Below are 21,941 nucleotides of genomic sequence, written 5' to 3'. Positions count from 1 at the left end.
GACACTTGTTTGTTGGTTGCGTTTATTTACGGTTACGGGACAAACAAACACGGGTGGAGTTAGTGCTTTAATTTGGAGGGAGCAACATGAAGAATATAGCTTGAGAAGAGGGAACAAAAAATTAGAGGAGCTAAACTATAAAATAAAGAATTTTCTATATAAAAGTTAGGTTTAATTATTTTGTTGATCCTTATAATTTTACTAAATTTATAATTAATTTTTTATATTTTTTTTTCAATTGAATTTTTACATTGTTTTTAATTTTTTAATTTGGTCATTTTTAGTATAAAAAGTGTTAAAACTAACTGAATATTTTTTTCACAAATTGAAGATATCCACAATTAAGAATTTAACTAGATCTTTGACTACATATTTTTTGATAGAAATATTCTGCCAATTTTAATATTTTTGCCATAAAAGAACCTAATTACTAAATTAAAAGCAGTGCAGGACTCAATTAAAAAGAAAAAAAGTATATAGACTTAATTGTAAATTTTGTGAAAATATAACTGAATAATTAAACCCAAAAGTTATCAACTTAGGAGACTATTGTCTCCTTCCCATACACAAGGTTCCATCCCTGAAAATAGGGACATAGAGACACAAAATCATATTTTACGAATGAGATATAAATACAAACGTTGTTTTTAGAAATACTGAATTAGTGTATTTTGTGTTCCTTTTAATAGAAAGGATACATAGTTACCTAACTTACAAGAAAACTAGCTAACCAACTTGAACTAACAACCTGCTAATTGTAGGAAGAAGGGAGTTACTAGTAGTTAGGAGTGGAATCTTTTTGTTAGCTGTTAGTATGAGTCAATTTCTGTTAGTAATTATTACTTAGTTAGAAGCCAACTAATGTGGTACCTATCTATGTATTTATATAAGGAAGTAGCTCTCATAGTGTAGTTGAGTTTTGCCATTCAATACAACACTTCACCCACTCTTGCTACAAACACTATACTATTTATCATGGTGCGGTGAGCATGGACTCTAAGAGAGTAGCGTGCGATTTGAGAAAAGAGTTAAGAGACAAGAACGACTTGATCACTGTTTCTCACTACAACTCATATATTTTAGTGCTTGAATCGTGCATATCTAGCACTAATTTGGAGTATCAATGGCAGAACCTAATTATAGGAATCAAGATTCACCTGATGCAGCAACCAACGATTTGTAGATAGGGGTGGCTAATTCGATTTAAGTTGTTCCCTACTAATTTGAATCAAATTGATTCGATTTAATACTATAGTGGCTAATTCGAATTCATTGAATTCGATTTACACTTAAACCTAGTGCATCATGTAATTCGATTTATATAGAATTAGGAACGAAGACATCTACATAACGTTATTTAATTTGAGACTTTCATGTAATATTGGTGTGTGTTTGGTTTATTAATGTGTTTTATCCTATGTCTTTTTATCTTTATATTTGTATCGTATCTTTATACTAAACATGATCTAATAAATACTTTTATTGAGTTAAGCTTCAATGTAGTCCCTGAAGTTGCACTCGAGTCTCATAGTAGTCCCTGAACTTAAAAGTTACCCATATTCATCCCTGAAGTTGCACTCCGTGACTCAGACTTATCATTCCGGCACATTCTGTCCACCTGGCGTTACCGGAAAGCTGAGTTGGCATCCGTCGTGACACGTGGGTATTACAGAAATGACGTCGTATTGGCGTTGGCGCCAAAATGACATGAAACGACGTCGTTTCACGCTGAAAGCCTCCCTCCCTCAACGTTACACTAACGTATTGTCTCCCCTCTCTCAAAACACAAAACAAACACAACACAAAATGAGGTTTCATCTTCTCCGATACACTCACCAATGGCGTCTGTGCGATTGCATTAACCGCACCGATTTCAGTGGAAAACTGAGGCTCTGGAGCATCGGTTTTGTCATCTCCTTCATACACAGAGTTGTAAAGGCTGGTTTCTCTGAAACAGGTAAGCCAAAAATGAAAAAAATGTGGTTTCTCTGTTTTTTGATATTGTTGTTAATTTAATATTCACAAAAGTTCAGTCCGTTTTTTCGATTGTAATCTGTGGTTATGAACGCGTCTATTTTGTGCTCTGTGCTAGGGTTTGATCAGAACTAGGTTTCTTAGTGGTTTGGCCAACAAAGTTATAGATTGGGAGTGTTTCTTGTGTTTTTTTGATATGAAAACTTGTTCTTTATGTGTTAGGGTTTACTGCAGTTAGTTGTGGATTTTCGAAATCGTTAATGTGTTTCAGGACAATGACTCTGATCAATGAATTTTTTTTTCTTTAAATTGCAGATGTGGATCTGTTGATTACCATCATATTTCACCATGGAGGGTCGTTTATCACAGAGGCTGATGGAAGTATGTCTTACAATGGTGGAGAGATTTGTGAGTTGCCGGATGTTGATACAGACACACTGGATGTATTTTTCTTCCGAGACTATCACAAGAATATTGGGTATGACAATGTTAGTCAAACTTGGTGGCTGGTGCCTAATAGGCCTTTGCAAACTGGTTTAAGAGCAATAATAGATGATAAGGAGCTCATGGAGATGTGTTACCTGGTTGAGGAGAATAAGGGGGTTATTCATGTGTAATACGAACATGGAGTATCTGAACCTGTGTATATTGAGGAAGCAAAACCAATGGCATCTAAAGACAAGGAGCTGATGGTGATACCAACCATTTTTCCCACCCCAAACCCCACCACCAATGCCACAACCGAACCAATTCCCACCACAACACCATGCACTCCAACTTCTGAACCAAAAAAGCCTACTAATACAACAAAACCAAATGAGCCACCTTCTTCAGTTTCTGCTAGTAACCGAAACATACCAGAAAAAATTTTCCCGCAACCCACTGCAAGTCTTGGATCTAAGCCCAATCCACTACCAAAAACAATGGCCTAACCCAGTAAAATCAAGCCCAAAATCCCACAACAAAAATGGCCCAACCCACTGCAATTCCTAAACCATGGTCGAAAGTGAAAGAAACCAAGAAAGCTGTACCAAAGAGAGGTTGTAAGAATGTAAAAATAACAGCAGCATATGGAAGGAGGCCACTGACAAGAGCTGCTGCTACTGGAAATATTGCAAGAACAATTCATAAGAGAAAACAACCCAAAATAGCATTTGTTGCTTTGTCTAGCTCAGATGAATCCTCAGACAACCATGACAGTGATAATAGTGCAGAGGATGAACCATATAGGCCTGGTGGTGATAAGGTGTCCAATGAAGAAGAGTTATCTCTGGATAGATCAGTAGCAAAGACTAATGTGAAACTGAGAACTAGGACAGACAAGAAACTTACAAAACTAAAGAAGGCTGTTATGGTTGAAGATGATGGTCCTGTTTGTGCAGACTCAGATTCTGAGGATGATGAAATTATTTTTGGACCGATTTCTAAGTTTGGATCATCAGTTGCTCCTTATCATGATGTGCAGGATGAAGCTTATAATGATTTTGATGGTGGAGACTCATGGCACTCGGAAGAAATGAAGACTCCTCCGAACGCTGAGGATGAGTTGGAGGAAGTTGATTCAGATGATGTCTTCCCTGCATTCAGAGAAGGAGGGAGGTTTGGAGAGCTTAGGCTTGAGTTTAGAATGACATTCACTACAAAGATGGAGTTCAAAGACACGGCATGGTGGTCAGATCCTGTCTGCTATTGGCCAAGATGAAAACAACTATATATATGTGATTGTCTATGCAATTGTCCCTGTTGAGAACACTGAGAACTGGAGGTAGTTCTTGGAATTACTTCATCAAGACTTGGGGGATTATAAGAAGAACAAGCTGTGTTTTATCTCTGATATGAAGAAGGTATGCAGTATTTTTTGTCTTTATTGGTTGTTACTTATTAAGTGTGAATCTATTGTTACTTATTAGTTGTTACCTATTGGTTGTGCTTGAACATGTTGTTTATAAACTGGGCTGCTGTTTATACATGCTGAATAATGTCCTGGGCTGATGTTTATACATGTTGCATAATATCCTGTTTGTATGTAACAGTGCTATTTAGGGACTAGTTTGATGTCACTTACATAAGTTTAGGGGCTAGTTTGTTGTCACTTACATAAGTTTAAGGACTATTTTGGTGCTCGAAAACAAGTGTTTGACAACTTTCTTTTACCTTACACAGGGCCTTATAAATACAGTTAAGGAGGTTTTTCCATATGTCCATCACAGATTCTGTGTTTGGTATTTGTGGAAGAACTTCAATAAGCAATGGAAGGATCTCCAGCTTAGAAGGCTACTGTGGGATTGTGAAAGGTGTACTAGCCAAGATGGATTCCTTGAAATCATAAAAAAGATTGAGAGGGTTAATAAGGAAGCCTGAGAGTATTTGAACAAGTGGCTTAGAGACTCTTGGAGCCGGGAATTCTTCAGTAATGCACCTAAAATAGACAACATCTGCAATAATACGTGTGAAGTCTTCAATTCCAGGATCAAAGATGCTAGAGCTAAGCCTATATTCACACTTTTGGAAGAAGTCGGGATGTATGCAATAAGGTCGATAGCTAGAAACAAGGTCAAGCTTAATTCAAACACTGGAATTCTACCTCCTATATAGCGCAACAGGTTAAAAGATACGGAAGGAATAAAAAAATTGGGTCCTGATGTGGTTTGGTGACGCAGACTATGAGAAGTTTGAAGTTCATGGCTGGCCAACCAACATGGTTGTGGACTTGGGAAAGAGGTTCTGCACATGTGGTTTTTGGCAATTGAGTGGTAATATTTTTTAAATTCTTTGTTTTAATCTTATTATCATTATCAGCCTTTGTTGTTGGCTTACTGTAGTTGTCTTTGTTGTTGTGTGAATGCTGTTTAGGGATGCCATGTGTGCATGCATGTGCTGCATTGGCAAGGGCTAGTAAGAGACCGGAGGAGTTTTGTCATGAGTGGTTGACCATGGAAGCATATAATAACACATATGCCTTCCATATCAATCTAATTCCAGGTCAAGCACTATGGAAAAAGTCATTATATAATAGACCACAAGCACTAAAATTTAGAAAAAAACTAGGACCACTTAAAGAAAAAAAGAAGAAAGGATGCAGATGAGGAGACAAGTGGGAGTAAGAAGCAGAAGACCAAGATGAAAAGAATTTATAAAAAAGGTTGATGTCATTATTGTGGCAAAGCAGGACACACCAAAAGAAATTGTTCAAAGAGAGCTGCTGCAGCTGCAGAGGCTGCTGCAGAGGCTGCCGCTGCACAACCCACTGTTGCTAATAGTGGTGAAGGACAGGCCAACTTTACTGCCCCTGTCCCACAAGCCCCAACTGAAATCAATCTTGACCTAAGTGAACCACCCTTGTCAACAGCTGATGACTCTGAACAGGTTCACAAACCTAGATGACTTTGAATTTATTATATTCATATCCTTACCTATTTTACTAACTATCTTACATGTTTTCGCTGATAGATTTTACCCTCATCGGTTAGGCCACCAAAGCTCCCTCTAAAAAGAAAGTTCTCCAAGTATCATGAAAAAACAACTTCAGGGAGTAGCAATCCACCAGAAAGCAGTCAACCAGAAAGGAATCCTCACCTAACCCTATGCAAGGTGCAACACAGGAGAATGCTACAAGGCTTGCAAACTTTATGAAGTTTGTACCCACCACTGAATTCAAGGCACCCAGACACAAAAAATGAAGATTATGATGATTATGTTTAGGGATACATGGTGTCTTTGTGTATCTATTTTGCTAAAGTTTTTTACAATGTATGCTTTCTTAAACGTTGTCCTAGTGTTAGGGATTTTAGTATTTGAAACTTATGAGGTCAATATGTTAACAACCTTGATATACTTAGTGTTTTGGCTCTATAATGCCTTTTTTGGATGAAACATTACCAATATGAATTATGACTTTCTTGAATTGAATTTTATCAGCTTTTTTGTTATATTTTGTCCTCTATTACAGAATTAAGAGTAATTCAGACCCTGTCCATTTCCATTTCATTGAACAGAAGTGCAGGAACAGAAGTATGCATATAATCAAACACTTTAATTTGCATTTCTTTCAAATAAAAGGACAGGAACAAGTACATGAATAACATAGGCATATAATATGCATGTCATTTGTTTTTAGCTAGATACAGTTGACCCTGTTGTCTATCCAACTTTAATACAAGAACACCAACTACAATCAACAGCATGAACACATACATCAAAATCTCCCCTCCTCATTTTTATAACCCTAATTTCAGCCTCTAATCTATCAAATTTTCAAGCAATCTTCATCTTTCATTCTTCATTATCAACTAAATACCTTGTTCTATCATCACATGCTATGACATCTTCTTCCAAAACTTTATCAACCCACAAAAACAATCCACATCATTTCTTACTCACAGTCTGCACAGCCAAGAAAATTCAATCAGCAAATTTTATATGCATAAATACAACAATCAACAATAATAATACTTACATTGTAGTTTAGGCAACCCAGGAACGGTCTCTCTGGATTAGAATCCGTCTTTGACCACCGCAGCACTAGTCTCGACCCGCAGCCACACCATTCTGGCAAACACGATTCTCTGTTTCTATTCATTCTCCTCATGATGCTTCCAAATGATCGTGGGTTGTTCGAGCTCCCAGCTGCGTTACTCGTGTTTGCGATAACCGTCGGACTTCAAAGATGGAGAAGACAAGAACAAAGAACCGAAGAGAAGAGAAGAGAGAGCACTGTGGGCTTTAAAATTGGGGATTAGGATTTTAACTTGAATTGAGGGACCAAATTGATTCGGGACAATTTACTCTGCCATATTAGCTAGCCATTGTAATGCCCACGTGTCATGAAGGATGCCAACTCAACTTTCCGGTAGCACCAGATGGACAGTGCCGGAAGGACAAGTCTGAGTCCCGAAATGCAAATTCAGGAATAAATATGAGTAACTTTTAAATTCAGGGACTACTATGAAATTCGAGTGCAACTTTAGAGACTACATTGAGACTTATCTCTACTTTTATTTCTTGATGCCAATGCTCAATATCAACGTCATGAGCAGCCAAAATTAATTGAAGGAGGCATAACATGCGTAAGAAGAGCTGCAATTGTAGGACATTAAACTCATCACCTTAATTAAAGTTGACAAATAATGCTGAAATTGTTGCATCGACGACACAGTGACACCCCACTTTTTGATACACGATAGGTAGGAGTGTTTGCAATTCAATTTAAATCGGTTTTAACATAAACACCACCACCAATAAATAACTATATGTTGCTATGGAATTGAAGAATGGGTTTGATTGGAAATGTAATTTAATTAATTTTCTTACTCTGCCTAAAGATTTTGCTCGTTTCTATTAGTAGTTAATAACTATATAAAAACGGAATTTAAGAAAGACGAAACCAATCAAAGAGAATGTAGTAAACCGTGTCCAGCTGTGAATCACCTATTCCATTATTGGAATGAAAGATTCCAAAAGGACCAAACGAAGCGAAAATGACATGGGTGAAAAAAATTTGGTGATGTCCAAAGTGAAAGTTAGGGGTGGCAATGGGACGAGTAGGGGCAGGTTTTTGCCCTACCTGATCTCGCTCCTTCCTACAATAATCCCTCATCTCGCTTCTATTCGTAGGTAATATAATAAAAAGTTAAATCCTAACCTGTTTTGCGGATACCTGTTCTGTCTTACCTATTTTTATAATTATTAAAATATAACAAATAAAATTAAATTTTAAAATTTTTATAATTATCATAACATAAATTAAAATAAAAAATTTAAATATAAAACAATATTATTAATTTTACTAATTATTTTATATATATTACATATATTATATATACCGGAGCGAGTTTAACCTAAATCCAACCCGTCCTACCTAAAAACTCAGCCCTGCCAAAAACTCGTCTCGGTGTGAGGTAGATAATTATCCGCCTCGAACGGATAGGATGAAAGTGGGCCTCAAAAATGTGTTACTTATTCTTCTTTTAAGATTATATTAAAGCTTCAAGGAAGGGATTTTGCTGCTAATCAATATCATCTTGCAATGCAAATGTAGTTTATAATAGCTAACTGCATATATTATTAATCCGGTCGAATATTCAATTCACTCATCGATTTAAATAAGTATAGAAGATTCGAATTCCCTAATTTGAAGTAAATTCTAGCTATAGTTTCTTTCTTTTATTGTAGCTTGCTATCAGTTAACTCTCTTGAGGGTTACGCATCCTCAATTCTGGTGGTTGGTGATAGTGATAGCTACTCTAAGAATTTTCTCAGCACCAACACTGGCTTTTCTTTTTCTTTTGGGAAAGGCCATGCACAATATAATGCAGCCCCACTTATCACTTTATGATAACAATAAAAGCAAAAAGTCAGGACTTAAAGATGAGAGAAAAAAAGAAAGATAAAAAAGAGTGCCACAAACGTGGGATGATGTACATTGGTACAGCATGTTATGCTAAGCACTTGCATACCAATTGATAGCTACACTTCAATTTCACATATAATCCACTGGTTTATTTTTCTATTATGGAAGTGAGATGAGTGATATATTCCAGCATTATAATTTTTGGTGTTAGAAGAAACTAAAATCAGAGAATTCGATTTTTGTACTTTTTAGAAATCGAAATTTTGACACTCCAAATTAATCGGTATCACATTTGAAATTAATACTCCAATAGGTCATAATCCGAAAAAAACAACATTATCAACCTAATATTAAAAATGAAAAGTGCAAACACTCACCAAACATCTCTAAATTTAATGTTTTTTCTTCATTCACATATTTACACTTAGATTTTAATAAAAGGTAGATTTTAATATAACTATGTTATGGTAACTATAATAACTATATAAGTGTTATTAAAATTAAAATCACGTTTTTTAAGCAATATTTTTTAAAAAGCATTATCTAATAATAAAAAACGTTACTTTAATTTTAGCAACATCTTTTAAAAGACCATAATTACCGTAATATAGTCATGCTAAAATAATCCTTAATAAAATTACACTTTTGCCACAACTATAATAGCTTATGATAAGCGCTTGATCTAACAAGTGGTATCAGAATAATGTCATGTGTTCGAATTTTACTATCGATATTAGGGAGGAGATTTTTGGTTTGATTTTGTGGTAAATGTTGCATTTGATCCCACCAAAGGAAAATGATTATATTAGTGATACCAGTATGTATTCCCCTCAAATACATTCTGGTCGTAAAGGTACTTACTTATGTGTACTTTTTTTTCTCTGACTGAGCATAAAACTCAAAAGTGCAATGGACAAAAGGAAAATGATTCCCCACTTTTTCTTGTTTTCAAAAAAGTAATCATGCACATCATAGGTGCTGATAACTGATAAGGCAGCCTTATAAGAGAATTTCCTTTAAAAGATTTAGTATGTTACAAGAATTTGAAAAGCCTTTGAAGCTCTCTCTACTAGGATAATGAGTACTACTAATGCAAGGAACATGAGATGGAATAGAATGGACCAATGGCTTGTAATTTCAGCTATTCTTTTACTGCAAGATTTTCTGTTCCTCTCTCAGATACTTGCTGAGACCACAACCTCTGTGAGTGTAACTCAACTTTCTATGATTATATTTAGTAGTATTATTATGAGACACTTAAGCATCATCAATTATTAAATGAATGATTTCAGGTGCATATTGTATACATGGGGGATAAGATATTTGATAATCCAGACACTACTAAAAAGGTTCACCACAAAATATTATCTTCACTTCTAGGAAGGTATGGCTTTGTAGTACTCTTCATATATCCGTTACTTTCAAATGGAGCTGGTATTGTAATAATGCATTGAGATTCAAGAAAATAATATATCAAGTGTCCACTTTCTGTTCTGAAGCAAAGAAGCTGCAAAGAATTCAATTCTTTACAGCTATAAGCATGGATTTTCAGGGTTTGCTGCAAGGTTAACAAAATCTCAAGCAGAAGAAGTAGCAAGTATGATCCTTGAATCAATTAATCTTCTTGTTTTTTAACCCTTTAAGCACATTTTAAAAGCTACATTCATACTATGTGTTACAGAATTTCCGGGGGTAGTTTCTGTCATTCCGAATCGGATACACAAACTTCACACAACAAGAAGTTGGGACTTCCTTGGTATCCATCATTCATCTTCAAACACTCTTTCCAATGAAATCAACTTAGGTGAAGGAACCATAATAGGTGTCATTGACACAGGTAGTACTTTCTTTTCCCCCTCTTACACATAGCTAAGTAAGCACTGAAAAATGGCAATGTAACAAAAAATCAGTGACTTCTCTTTGAAGGAATCTGGCCAGAGTCTGTGAGTTTTAACGACGAAGCGATGGGAAAAATCCCATCAAGGTGGAAAGGAGTTTGTGAAGTGGGAGAGCAATTCAGTTCCAAAAACTGCAACAAAAAGATAATAGGTGCTAGATGGTTCTTGAAAGGAATATCTCATCATGCTAAGAAGCTGATCCTTGGAAATGAAAGCAGCGAATATCTCTCGGCTCGAGACGCTATAGGCCATGGCACTCACACAGCTTCCACAGCAGCAGGGTACTTTGTAGAAAATGCAAACTACAGAGGACTTGCTTCTGGCATAGCCAGAGGAGGAGCTCCACTTGCACACTTAGCTATATACAAGGCATGCTGGGACATTTCTGTTGGAGGTTGTTCTGGTGCAGATATCCTTAAGGCTTTTGACAAGGCAATACATGATGGAGTAGACATTTTAACAGTTTCTCTTGGCCTTAACATTCCTTTGTTCTCATATGTTGATCAGCGCGACGCCATAGCAATTGGTTCCTTTCATGCAACTGCTAAGGGAATCACAGTTATATGTTCAGCTGGGAATTCTGGTCCCAACTCTCTAACAGTTTCAAATACTGCTCCATGGATTATCACAGTTGCAGCCACCACCATAGATAGGGCCTTTCCGGCTGCGATTATTCTTGGAAATAATCTCACTCTCTGGGTATATATGCTACAAGATTTTATTATTAAAAACACATCTAGTTAAGAATGCTATGAAGCTTAGTGCAATGATTGACATAATGTAGGGGGAGTCCTTAGATGCTGGAAAGCATAGCAATGGATTTGTTGGACTAACATACTCCGAACGTGTCGCTTTAGATCCTGATGATGATACAGCGTGAGAGCTCTCTTCCTCCTTTGTAGTTTTCTTTCTTCTTTTTCGGTTATTAATCAATATTTCATGTGTTTCTTGAAAGTAAGGATTGTCAGTCCGGAAGTCTGAATGCTACAATGGCAGCAGGCAAAATTGTGCTATGCTTTTCGCTATCCGAGGAACAGGATATCATCTCTGCATCGCTTGCTGTAAGGGAAGCTGGAGGAGTTGGAATAATATTTGCACAATCTCATGAAGATGGACTCAACCAATGTGGCTCCTTTCCATGTGTTAAGGTAGATTATGAAGTAGGGACACAGATAGTATCCTATATTAGAAGAGCAAGGTGAGGAAATGAAATATGCAGAAGTTGAGAATATTGGTTTCTGAAAGTTCCTTTGAGTAATCATGAAATTAATATCAAGCTTATTTCCAAGGTTTCCAACTGCAAGCCTAAGTTTTCCAAAGACTGTTATTGGAAAATGGACTTCTCCAAGAGTTGCATCATTCTCATCAAGAGGACCTAGCACTATGTCTCCTTCTGTGTTAAAGGTATATTCAGGACTTCATATTCAAGCATGCCAACTTAGCTTTGAAATTTAGAGACAGAAAGTAATAAAATATATTTTGTTACTATAAAATATTCTCTAAAAACAAATGCATAATCATTGAGTCATTACTTTCAGCAGTTGTTGATATTCTAATAATGAATGTAGTTAAAGTTCAATCATTGGAAGCTATTAGGTATTCACTTTCTTTTGTAGTTTCACCATTGGAAAAGTATATTGTAGGAAAAGGTAAATATATTAATTAGAAGGGGACATTTATTTAGTGCAGCATAGTACATATTATTAACCACTTAGAAATAATCACTCATTATACAAGTACATCATAATTCTCATACATTTCTTTCTGTCTTTTGGTTATATATTTTTTTCTGTGCATACATTTCTTTCTGTCTTTTGGTTATATATTTTTTTCTGTTCCCATTACACTACTTTTGGACTCTTTCACTGTCTATAGTACTAAAACAAAATACTAATTTGTTTCTTGTTTTCAATTGTATGGTTTCATCATTAACTTGTACTATGATGATATGATTCATGGAAGTAGCCAGACATAGCAGCACCAGGTGTAGACATTTTGGCGGCATTTACACCAAAAGGCACCACAAAGAATAATGCATTTCAATTCTTATCTGGAACTTCAATGTCATGTCCTCATGTGGCTGGAATAGCAGCTCTCATCAAATCCAAACACTCAACATGGTCTCCTGCAGCCATAAGATCAGCTATGGTTACAACAGGTGAAGAACCACATGGAAATCAAATATATTAAATTAATATCAAAATACACAATTTAAATCCAAAGTAACAAGTTGCTGTTTGAATTAAAAAATTGCAGCATCTCAAATTGGAAATGATGGAAGCTTTGTATCTGAAGAGGGTTCCACACTTAAGGGAGCTGATCCGTTCGACATTGGTGGCGGCCATGTAAACCCCATCAAAGCAATGGATCCAGGGCTCATATATGATATCATCACTGAGGATTATATCCAGTTCCTATGTTCCATGGGATATAGTAGTTCATCCATTAGAAAAGTGACCAAGACAACAAGAAGTTGTGAAAAACAGAACTACCAAGGACTGAACCTTAACCTTCCTTCCATATCAGTTCCAAACTTGAAGAAGGCTGCAAAAGTAACAAGAACAGTGACAAATGTAGGAAACATAACTGCAGTTTATAGAGCTATAGTGAAGGAACCATATGGCATAGAAGTAAGAGTTGAACCTCAAATTCTGAGTTTCAACTCAGACACCACAATACTTTCCTTTAGTGTCATGCTTCATTCAACTCAAAAGGTTCATAATGGTGATTACAGATTTGGGAGCCTAACTTGGACAGATGGCAAGCATTCTGTGAGGACCCCACTAGCTGTGAGGACCATAAAGTTTGAATCATAATTTTATGTACAGAGGGATTTATTGAAATGAGTCTGATCAACTAATTGCAGAAGTTCTTGCTTGAGTCTTAATAACACAGCATGACAGCATATTCTTTAAGGAAATGGTTGCTTGAAAGTTGAAACTGATGACACACACCAAAGAGCAAATGTATGCTATATTAGTAAACAAGCGAGACCAGTGTTTGATGGAGGCTTTTTAAGATACAAATAAGATTAAGCAATGAAAGTATTAGTATGATTTTTAGATTTTATCTAAACCTATAGACAAAATATCAAGCTTAGTATCAGTAATCAACCCAGAATAAATATATATATATAACTTCTTTTTTTTTTTGCTTCAATTTATCAGCAACTTTGACTTTGGGTTGCACATAAAAAATTGATGCTATGTTTGAGAGAACTCCAAATTTATGTAGTCGTTTTAACCATGATTTAATGTTTAAAATAAATGTGTAGCATTATTTTACTGAGTTGTTCTAAATACGGTAAAAATGAAAAACAAGATTAGCGGTGTCCTCTCTCTCTTCTTTTCTTCTTTTTTTTTCGGACAGTTTTAATTAATAGTTGAAAAATCAAAGGGGAAATAGTAAATACTCATTCATTTTTTGAGCAAAAAGACAGAAAATAGTGCAAACTTTCTGCTGCTAGTACTGAAGCTATTTTATCCTGGAGAGATTTCCCAATCAACTCATTAACCCTATTCACATTATTTAATGCGAGCTAAACAAACTGACAAAGGATTTCAAGATCATCAAGTCAACTTCTCCATCAAACTCAGTCATTTATTACTTAAAAATAAAATAAAGAGAGCAAAGCTAGCATACATCACTACAACGATACTAGTGCTACAACAAGCAGATATAGAGGATAGGGACTTGGATACAAAATTTATGCTTTGTAGAGAAGAATTGACGCCTATGATGGAGCACCAAGGTATGAGGCAAGGCGTAAAATATCACTGAATATTCCACCAGCAGTGACCTGAGCTCCAGCTCCTGGCCCACGAACTATCAATGGCTGATTCTGATACCTTCTTGTTGTGAATGCAATGATGTTGTCTGAACCTGACAAATGAGCAAATGGATGATCCTTCTTGTATCTTCTCAGTTCTACCGTTCCTTTTTTATTAGTCACATCCACCACACCAACGTATCTCAAAACCTTAAACAATAACAACCACCAAGTTAATATAACGTTAATCATATTTTGAACATGTTATGCAACTAATCATAGAATTACTCACTTCCCCAGCATTTTCAGCTTCTTCTTGTTTCTTTGACAACAACTGATCAAATTTTGGTAACTGTTGCATGAATTCCTGAGCCGATGCACAATCCTTCACAAAGTCATCAAAATATCGACGTTAATATAATGCTAAGCACAGACTAAAACTAAAACTGCATAATGTAACAGAAAACGGTTCTTACTCTTAGAGGTTCTGGCACAAGGCTTTCAACAGGAATATCTGACAGTTCTAGCTTTAAGCCAGATTCCCTTGCAAGAATGATTACCTGTAGAACCACGGTGGCTTCAGCATGTTGATTTTAAAGGCAACAATAAAAAAGAGGATTAAACAAGACATAGGAATGCTATTATGAAGCAAAACTAACATCATGATTAGCCTACATGTTGCGATTAGTTATCATGATATTATTCAACATACCTACCACCTGAAAATAACATTTATTTCCCTAGCCAATTTCTTATATGTTTGTTATTAATTATATACATTCACTTTTAGGCACATCCCAGGTCATAAAAAATCTCAAACAAAGAACAGTTTATTTTGACAAAGTTTGTGTGCATGTTCATCACAGTAAGTTGTACCTTTCTAGCGACATCTGTTCCAGACAGATCATCCCTTGGATCTGGCTCAGTATAACCAGCTTCCTTTGCCTCAGCTACTACCTCACTAAAAGCTCGGCCATCTTTGAAGTTATTAAAGATATAACTCAAAGTTCCACTGCAGAAACAGGGGCAAGGCAATGCCTTATGGTCAATGACTAGATCAACAAAAAATGCATATAAACATAATAAGCATGATAATTGAAACAACGTTCTTTAAAATTTATGGTTCATGAATGGTGAAAAGTTTCAGGTGAGCAAGGAAACTGGAAATCTGGAAGATTATCACAAATTAAGAGACACAAACAGAAATAATATGTGAAAGCAAACCTGAAGATGCCTTCAATTTGCAATATTCTGTCTCCAGTTTCAAGGAGCCCGCGCAAAGTGCTAATAATTGGAAGACCAGCTCCAACAGTAGCTTCATAAAAGTAGTGTGTATAGGATTGCCTTTGCAGTGCTCTCAGACTCAAATACTGAATGTTGAGAGTCAAGGTGTTAGAATGCCCAAAAATTAGTAGTAATATATAGTAACAAGAAAAAAAGACGTAACATATCTACTAGCAACAGGAACTTATTGATGGGAACCAGATTCAAGATTATGAACAGGCAAATTAACCTTCAGATAGAGCGCAAGAAGTAAAAAACAGGCAGAAGAGTAAAGGCTCTCTCTATGTATAATATAATAATTCTTTCCCAGCCCCCTTTTTCCAAATGAAATAATAAAAATAAGAAATTCTCCTTTTCCTTAAATGTCTAATTCTTTATTTTTAATTTTCTTTAACCATGAACCTATATTAATGCATGGAAAAATTAGACATCTGACATTACTGATTACACTACGTAATAGCAAGGATGAACAATATGGATTACATCACCTGATCAAGCGGACCTGAATTTGCCTTCTTATTGGGGGTAACTACATGTATTCCTTTGCGCAACCAGTCATTGTAATGGCCTGCAATGATGGAATCAGATGTGCAATCCACTATCGCAGTGTTGGGTATAAAATGATTTCCATGCACGTGGTGAACAAATTTATCCAAATTAGCCACTTCTCCCTTCTCATCTCGAAGTTCTCTCCACCTAGCTAAGTCAATGCCTCTGCAAATAGAAATTACAGTATGACTTAATTAAGCGAGGACAGAGAGCCAAGTTCATAAAAATCCAAAAAAGAGATTCAGTTCAGATGAATTTGACTTACGACTCACTAAGAAGCATTGACTTTGAACTAATTATGCCCATTACACGCAAATCAATGTTGAATTCTTCTTTCAAAACTGAGGCCTGCATTAAAAGAGTTATAACATAAATTCACCACAAACTCTAAAAGGTCTTCTGGTTAAAAATCATTCAGGTAAATTGACATATCAAAATGTACCAAATATCCCAGTATCATGGATTACTGTGTTTACTATGACAGTAGAATATATATTCAAACAAGTAAAGTTATCTACAGAAACTGCACCTGATCCCTTAGTTGGTCAAGTAGTGTGCTCCCGATTAATCCTGGTCCAATAATGCCCATTGCTATTGTGGTTCTTGAGAGATAAAATCTGGAATGGACAGCCCGTAAAGCCTTTATACAATCCTCTCGCTTAATAACAACAGTGATATTGTACTCAGAACAACCTTGAGCTATAGCACGGACATTTATACTGGCCTGTTGGTCATTACCAGTTTGATCACAAACAAGTTAAAACATAAAAGAAATAATAAAATAAACCAAAATTTCAATCCTAAGCAATAACTTGCCAGACTACTAACCTTAGCCAATGCATTGAAGAGGGTAGCGCTAACTCCAGGGGTACTTGCCATTTTTTGGCCAACTGCGGCCAAAATGCTACAATTTGGAACAACAGCAACCTGAGAGGTGCTACGTGATTTAGAATGTAATTAAGGTGACAAAATAAAAAGATAAAACCTTCAACATCATTCAGCAATACTAACTCAAAAGTAATTATTCAGCTATTAGTTTTTACATTGTGATCATTATAAAAAATATAAAAAGGAGCAAAAAATAAGAAAAGAAAGGTTATATGCTTCCTTTTCACTGATATTGCTCAATTGAGCAAAAACTTGTATGAACTGAATTTAGCACCTGAGAAAGACGTCCAGCATCCAAAGCTTGACGAAATCTAGACTGCAATGCCTCAGCAACAGCTTTTACTTCCTTCTCAGGAACAGCAAAGCAAACAGAATGCTCACTACTAGCCTACACAAACAGTATTAATGATCACCACAATTTCTTATATGCCAGATGGAAACACTAGAAAAATTGAGTATAAAAAATGCACCTGAGATATCATAATAACATTGGCTCCCACATCTTTCACAGCACCAAATATAGCACTGGCTGTACCAGGTACACCAGCCATTCCCGTTCTGCAAAAACAACAAAGAAAAACACATAGCAATTATGATTTTGATGATTAATATATGTTATAGGACATCATATAATTAAATTGAAACAACTGAGCAGAAAATTATTCATAGTATAACGTGACTAAATTCATGGCTCACCCCTCCACATTCACAAGTGCCAAGTTGTCTATGGTCGCAAAGCCTTTGACAAAATTTTGGAGGTCCTGCTTATCTTCATCCTCAATAACAGAGGGATGACAGATCTTTGTTCCGGGAGCAGAGAGATTGAAAATATTCCTTATTATAATGGGAATTCCATATCGCATCACTGGTATTATCGTGCGGGGATGCAAAACATTTGCACCGAAATAAGACTGCAGACAGGCAATTCAATAGTTAATCTATTAAACTTTGAAGGGTCAATGAGCTTTGAGCATTCATAAATTCCATCTCACCATTTCCCATGCCTCTTGATAAGACAATGTCTTCAAAATCACAGCCTCACTAACTGCAGAAAATGTAATTGTTTACACTGAATCAAAATTTCATGTTAAAGATAGTCAAGCATAAAATAAAATCAGTCAATATGTCAGATGCAAAACTACAGCAGTTACTAGATTCAATAATTCTCTATTTCTCTTAATCCACTTGGAAGTCCAACTGTTGGCGAAAGCAAGAGCAGTACAAACCTTTTCTAGGATCTGCACTAAACACACCATCAACATCTGTCCATATTGTGACCTGCCGAGCCCTGAATAGAGCACCCATAATTGCTGCGGAAAAGTCACTTCCATCTCTCTTCAGTGTAGTAGGAATATTCTGGGGTGTACTTGCAATGAATCCAGTAGCAATGATTACTTTAGCAGGATTCAGTGAGTACCACTTTTCAAGTCCTTGTTGAGATAACGAATAGTCAGGATCAACTTGATTAGAGCTAGTAGGATTTACAATAAGGACTTCCCTTGTATCCATCCATTTGCAGTCGACCCCATTCTGCTCAGTCCCAGAGGGGAAGCATGATGTAACAAGCTCAATTCAGATAGAAAGTGAGAAAGAGCAAATCTTTATAATTAAAATAGCAAACCTTTCTAATAACTAAAGACAACATCTGAGCAGACCATAGTTCCCCATGTCCCACAACAAAATCTGTAAAGGACTCCGTTGCATGACCAGCTGCAAGATATTAAACTATAAGTTAGGATTGCAGTGTAATCCTTAACTATGGAATTCAACATAAGGAACAATACAAACACATTCTTCATGATAAATGATTCAATTTAGATAGCTTTGATATAACAACTTTTTAAAATCAACCTCAAGAAGACCCGTCTTTGCTCATGAAAATAACCAAAAATGAAAACACATTTTGTTGTTTCACCATTATATCATCTCATAGAGGCTGTGCAATTGATACAGTTGGAAACCAAAATTGAGTTCCAAGGAAAGAAACTGGGTCAGAAAATGCAACTTTCCCATTTTTACTCCTAATCTTCCCCTGTATGTCCCTATCATGGTCACCAACCCAAAAAATATCAACCATTTGAAAAAGAATTCATAGCTCAGCAGCAGTTTTCCGTTAGCATCTATGTTGGGCCTGATAACAGGTTAAATTCACAGCTTATGAAAATTACTTGATATTCTGAACACATGAAAATACATGGATGGTGAAGATCATATGACCAATATGATTTCTTTCTTGATTTTTGTAAAGTGGGTCTCCTATCCTCTCTTTCTCCATTTTTTTCCTCTTTCATCTTAATAAAATTCTTCTCTTATGAAAAAGAAACAGATAAATAAAATCTAGATAAAAATGAAAACCTCTAAAAGGAACAAATATACCTAACCAAGAAAACGAAATAAATAAATGAACAAAAACAAATAGCTTTTTGACCAGACAAAAAGATAGAAAGAGAACATAGACAATATCAAAGGTGGAGAGTGAATAGATGTGCCTATGACCTATGTATATTGCACGAAGCATCGCCTTGAGGTTATTGATGTCTTGATGCAACTGGGACAAGAAACTAGCAAGATGATCGCCATCAAGCAGATCATGTGCAGTTTGGCTATGCTTCTCCAGAACAACATCCAGTGCAGCTACATAATTTTCATCTCGTGATTGAGCCTTGTTGATAAGGTCATACATCATGTCTGTAACCTTTGACATTGCAGAGACAACCACCAATTTCCTTTCTGAATCATCCTTAATAATGATATCCGCAACATTCTTTATTCTTTGTGAGGTTCCCACACAAGTTCCACCAAACTTGTGAACAGACCAAGTGTCTCCTTTTGGAAGCTGTTTTTCCTCTACAGATAAATTCAGCGAAACATCTGCGGTGGAAAAAATGCCATTACATTTACCATCTTCAAAATTACAAGTACAAACTCCAGCATAAAATTAACTTGCAGTCAAAACCTGCAACTGAAGCGCATATCCTGGTGCTTTGTGACTCTCTTCCCGGTGGTAAAGTGAGACCCTTTCTGAGATAGAAACCATATTCTCACGAATTAATAACAAGTAGCAAAGCTTAAAAAGAAAAAAAGGAAAAAAAAATGCATTCAATAGAAAATAAACACAGGTAAAAGAAGTGTGTGGCTTTTGAAAAGGATAAAGAAACATACAAATTTTATGAAAACAATAATATAGTAAATATATGACAGCAGAAAAAATATTCTTTTGCAGCTTTATAATGGGTCAGATATATATCTTATATTATTATGGTCATATTATTCAGATTTTCGTTTTTTGTTTTGCTATTTAGACTTATTATTCTGCGAATCGCCGATAACAATAAAGGAACGAGTGCATTATTCTTCAAGCGAAAGAATATTCCATCAAATTGTGCGTTCAGCTATGAAGTTACTACACATAAATAAATAGTAAGGTAACACTAGAGCTTAATGGAAGCAAAGAGAGAGTAGCAGTTAACCGGTTTGCGTCATGCAAGTGTAGCGCAGAAGATGAAGAAACCTAATACATTGAAGAGAACGTACCGAAGGAAAAGGGAGGGGCGGGAGAGGGGGAAAGCGCGGCATTGAGAGTGGAAGATGTTGCGGTGGTGTGAGAGTGAAGCGGTGTTGGGATTGGGAGGGGGGAAGCAGGGGGAGGAGGAGGAGCGAGAGATCGCAGCAGAGAGGGACGCCATGGTTATGGCTGCAGCAGCTGCACCTCACACACAAAAACAGAGAGAAAGAGAGAGAATAGGACAGTGTTTGGTTATGCGGCTTTTGAGGTTGGTAAAGGGAAAATGTTAGTGCTGAGTAACTGAAACAGGGGATACTAATCACTGATTAGTGATTACTGGGTGAGTGAGTTACTGAGTGAGTGAGGGGACCCTGAACCCGTGAGCCCAAATGGCTGTGTAGTAGCCAGTACTTTAGTAGTCATAGATTATGTAAATTTTTAATTAATAAAGCTTTAGGGTCCGTTTGGAACTGTAGAAGTAACTTTTTTTTTTATTTTTGACTTATGAAAAGTAGTAATATTAATGTTTGGTGCAATCTTTAAAATCAAATTGCAATTTTTGAAGAAGTTATTTAGGAGCTTATAGAAAAGTTAAAAAAATGACTTCTTTCATAATACTTCTACTTTTTATCACATTTCCATAAAATAAGTACTTTTAGAGCTAAAAATCCAAACACAAAATAATTTATTTATAAGTTACTTTTAACAGAGTCATTTATTATTTAAGTATTTTATCAAAAAAAACTTAATTAAGTTGGTTACTTAAACTGGACCTAAATCATAAATATCAACAATAGTTTACTGTGGGATGAGTTCCGTAGTGCTTTTGGTTCTGTTTCAAGTTTCTTCCTTTGAACTACGTTTCTTTTATAAAGTGTATTTTTTCTTCTTAAAATTTAATAAAAGTTTTCAAAATATTTTTAAATTTTATTTTATTTTAATTTGTTTTAAAAAATTTCAATTTTTATCAAATATATTTTTAACAATTAAATATTCAAAAAATTTCCAATCGAACAACAATGCATAACAATTATATTCGATTTGTTTGTGTTAAAACTTAAAAGTTATTTTTATGAAATTATTGTTGAATGAGTCCTAATTTTTTTTTAAAAATTAGTTGCCAAGATTATATTTGATGCAAATAAAAAATTTGTGAGACAAAATTAAAATAAAATAAAATTTAAAAATATTTTTAAAATTCTTACCAAACTTAAGAGACAAAATATATTTTATCCTTTAATTTCAAAAATAACACAGCATTCTACTAAAAGTGTCCTAAAAAAATTTTTAACTCCTAAAATAAAATTTTTAAATTTTTTAACGTATTGAATGTATTGATACTTTTTTTTAAAAAAAATCTTTAAATCGTGTTATTATTGTGCACTTATTATAAGATTTTCTCTCATGATTTCTTAACCAAACAAAAAAAAATCTTTTTTTTTACTAAGAAAAATCCTTAAAGACACTAGCTAAATAAACTACTAAAAGAATCCCTTTTAATAAAAAAAATTAGGTTGTTAACACGTTTAATTTTAATAGAAATAGAATAGTTAGAAACGTATAATTTGTTAAAAATATCATTTCTTTTATAAAAGATAAAATAAAAATTTTGAATAGAGAAAAACATTCCCAGTGAGACTGAAGAGTGAAGAGTATTTTGCAGTTCTAACTGCATTGAAGCTTGTGGGAAACACCCTCTCTCTTTCCTTTTCTTTTTTCTTATAA

General features: G+C 35.2%; 2 protein-coding genes across 2 annotated transcripts; one reads left to right on the top strand and one right to left on the bottom strand.

Annotated features, from left to right (window-relative positions):
• Positions 1-9,331: 9,331 nt before the first annotated feature.
• Positions 9,332-13,290, top strand: LOC107629420 (subtilisin-like protease SBT3.9). The gene is made up of 10 exons (XM_016332209.3): positions 9,332-9,526; positions 9,616-9,707; positions 9,823-9,920; positions 10,005-10,160; positions 10,250-10,920; positions 11,006-11,097; positions 11,177-11,419; positions 11,511-11,625; positions 12,187-12,379; positions 12,478-13,290. The coding sequence occupies exons 1-10, from the start codon at positions 9,401-9,403 to the stop codon at positions 13,035-13,037; spliced, it is 2,346 nt and encodes a 781-aa protein (XP_016187695.2). The 5' UTR covers positions 9,332-9,400; the 3' UTR covers positions 13,038-13,290.
• Positions 13,291-13,800: 510 nt separating this feature from the next.
• Positions 13,801-20,630, bottom strand: LOC107629421 (bifunctional aspartokinase/homoserine dehydrogenase 1, chloroplastic). Its single transcript, XM_016332212.3, has 18 exons — positions 20,246-20,630; positions 19,668-19,732; positions 19,208-19,582; positions 18,333-18,421; positions 17,938-18,241; positions 17,704-17,756; positions 17,408-17,622; positions 17,182-17,269; positions 16,986-17,099; positions 16,652-16,750; positions 16,353-16,547; positions 16,089-16,171; positions 15,763-15,988; positions 15,215-15,360; positions 14,867-15,002; positions 14,467-14,550; positions 14,283-14,375; positions 13,801-14,200 (listed from the first exon to the last, which is right to left on the bottom strand). Exons 1-18 carry the CDS (start codon positions 20,395-20,397, stop codon positions 13,955-13,957), a joined length of 2,763 nt encoding a protein of 920 aa, XP_016187698.1. The 5' UTR covers positions 20,398-20,630; the 3' UTR covers positions 13,801-13,954.
• Between the last annotated feature and the right edge of the window lie 1,311 nt (positions 20,631-21,941).

This window comes from Arachis ipaensis, chromosome B3 (assembly GCF_059453495.1).
Source record: "Arachis ipaensis isolate K30076 ecotype BB chromosome B3, ASM5945349v1, whole genome shotgun sequence".
Lineage (NCBI taxonomy): Eukaryota > Viridiplantae > Streptophyta > Magnoliopsida > Fabales > Fabaceae > Arachis > Arachis ipaensis.
The sequence above is the reverse complement of the archived record's forward strand: the minus strand, read 5'-3'. Positions and strand labels throughout refer to the sequence as shown.

What these genes read in the sequence shown, in the direction of transcription:
- LOC107629420 (XM_016332209.3), top strand. Translation starts at nt 9,401, where the DNA reads ATGAGTACTACTAATGCAAGGAACATGAGATGGAATAGAATGGACCAA. An exon ending in TGTCTCCTTCTGTGTTAAAG is followed by an intron (nt 11,626 to 12,186) that starts GTATATTCAGGA and finishes TCATGGAAGTAG; the next exon opens with CCAGACATAGCAGCACCAGG. An exon ending in ATCAGCTATGGTTACAACAG is followed by an intron (nt 12,380 to 12,477) that starts GTGAAGAACCAC and finishes AAAAAATTGCAG; the next exon opens with CATCTCAAATTGGAAATGAT.
- LOC107629421 (XM_016332212.3), bottom strand. Translation starts at nt 20,397, where the DNA reads ATGGCGTCCCTCTCTGCTGCGATCTCTCGCTCCTCCTCCTCCCCCTGC. An exon ending in ATGCTGGACGTCTTTCTCAG is followed by an intron (nt 16,751 to 16,985) that starts GTGCTAAATTCA and finishes AGCACCTCTCAG; the next exon opens with GTTGCTGTTGTTCCAAATTG. An exon ending in TTGTGCCAGAACCTCTAAGA is followed by an intron (nt 14,376 to 14,466) that starts GTAAGAACCGTT and finishes GACTTTGTGAAG; the next exon opens with GATTGTGCATCGGCTCAGGA.